This window comes from Molossus molossus, unplaced genomic scaffold (genome assembly GCF_014108415.1).
Source record: "Molossus molossus isolate mMolMol1 unplaced genomic scaffold, mMolMol1.p scaffold_m16_p_21, whole genome shotgun sequence".
Classification (NCBI taxonomy): domain Eukaryota; kingdom Metazoa; phylum Chordata; class Mammalia; order Chiroptera; family Molossidae; genus Molossus; species Molossus molossus.
Window position 1 is genome coordinate 38296279 of NW_023425357.1, and position 1650 is coordinate 38297928.

At 52.9% G+C, this 1650-nt stretch overlaps 1 protein-coding gene across 1 annotated transcript in view; it reads right to left on the minus strand.

Moving 5' to 3' along the window:
- CMTM2 (CKLF like MARVEL transmembrane domain containing 2) overlaps positions 1-1120 on the minus strand; it is a 32920-nt gene extending 31800 nt beyond the window's left edge. The window contains exons 1-2 of the mRNA XM_036276066.1: positions 905-1120; positions 625-783 (exon numbers count right to left, since the gene is read on the minus strand). Of these exons, the coding sequence (XP_036131959.1) occupies positions 625-783; positions 905-1120 (375 nt within the window). The remainder of the gene's footprint in view (positions 1-624; positions 784-904) is intronic.
- Positions 1121-1650: the final 530 nt, after the last annotated feature.

Consider the following 1650-nt stretch of genomic DNA (forward strand, 5'->3'; position numbering starts at 1 on the left):
ACATCCTCAAGCACTCTACATTTACATCTCAGGAACAACCATGAAAGTGAATATTACTGACCTCATGTTACAGATGAGAATACAGAGGCTAGAAGTGGTTGGTTAAATTGCCCAGTCCTATTTCAATGGACTACTGTGTTAGGCAGAACCTCTCTGGGCAGAACATCCTTTGGGATAGTCATTGGAGATCTAAGGCTGTTTTAGAAGTAATTTTTAAAAAAATTCTCATTCAATTTTACTGATTTATGGGAAGATTGTTTTTCTTTGAATGAGGTACCTTCTGGGTGGTCTCCCAGTCAGATCTCCCAGTGAGCTGGTACAGGCCTTGGAGGAACAGATAGTTGCTACACCTCCCCTCCCTAAAGTACAGCAAACCCTCAGAAGAGCAAAGACCTTGTGGTTTGATCACCAGGTGGGTTAGAGGCTCCTTTCCCAAAGCTGTTTTTTTCCGGAGCCTTTTTCTATCTAAATACAGCTGCCTCTGGCCTCTGGCCTCTGCCTCAGCTCCACCCCAAGGTGCCTGAGCCCATGCCTGGACACAAATGTGGGAGGTGATACAGGTCTCTCTGTTAACACCTGTGAATGTACACCAGCCTCCAGCACTCCCCAGTGCCCCACACTTACAGAAATGGGCCACAGGATGAAGGGCATGTATCTCTGGATGGCGAAGGAGTTGACAATGATGAAGAACACGAAGACTGACAGTTCCATGGTGATGATGAGTGTCAGAAGGGGGTGCACTGCGGTCCCAGTGAACATGACCAGCGCAGCTATTAGGCAGCCCTGCCAGGAGACATGGCAAAGAGCTCTCACCTACTCCTGAGCCACCTCTGGAGCCCTCTGGAACCCACTCCTCCCTCTCTCTGTCCTTGGACCCCCGCCCAGAGATACCAGACCAATTTACCACGCTCAGGATCTTGACCCCGGCATGCCCCATAATCCAGAACTCTTTGTTGCTGTCCTTTAATTCCCATTGGTAGCGGCGACACCCCTTCCTCGTGCCCACTTCATCCTTGGGCTGAAGTGTCTTTACTTGTGGATCATCCTCCTTCTTCGTGTCCTGGGCTTTGCCGGCTGGAGGAGGGACCCCCCCTTTGCCCTTTTTGCCTTTGTCTGCCATATTTCATGGGCCTTTTCAGCTTCTCACCGCCTGCCCAATTTCTTGTGCTGTTCCTGGACAGGCCTGGCCTTTGAGCCAGCCAGGTGCCAACCGACTTGCTCAGAGGCCACACACAGCCAACGGTCAAGACCAGCGAAGCCAACGCTTGGCACCCTCTTCGCGCGCGCCCCTTTTCACCGCGCGAATGTCACCCCTGCACAGGGTTGGCCTACCTCACAACTAGCGAGAACCCTGCAGCCGCCGAGTTGGCCCAACCCCCACGCAGGAGCCCCCGCCCCACCTCTGCCTGGAGCTCCCCTTACGGTCAAGCGGTCAAGCGTGGCCTCGAAAGGTTGGCCCCAGGCATGGGTTGGCTGGAACTAGGGCCGGGTCAAGGGCCTCCCCGTGGCTTCTTGAGACAGCTAGGCCCTGTGCAGGAAAATGTAACTCAATTTTTACATAAGGCAACACGTGGAAGCAGAAGTTATCCCGACTTAGCAGCCCCGATTTTATGATCACATGTAGGCCGAAATGGATGACAACATGTGAGC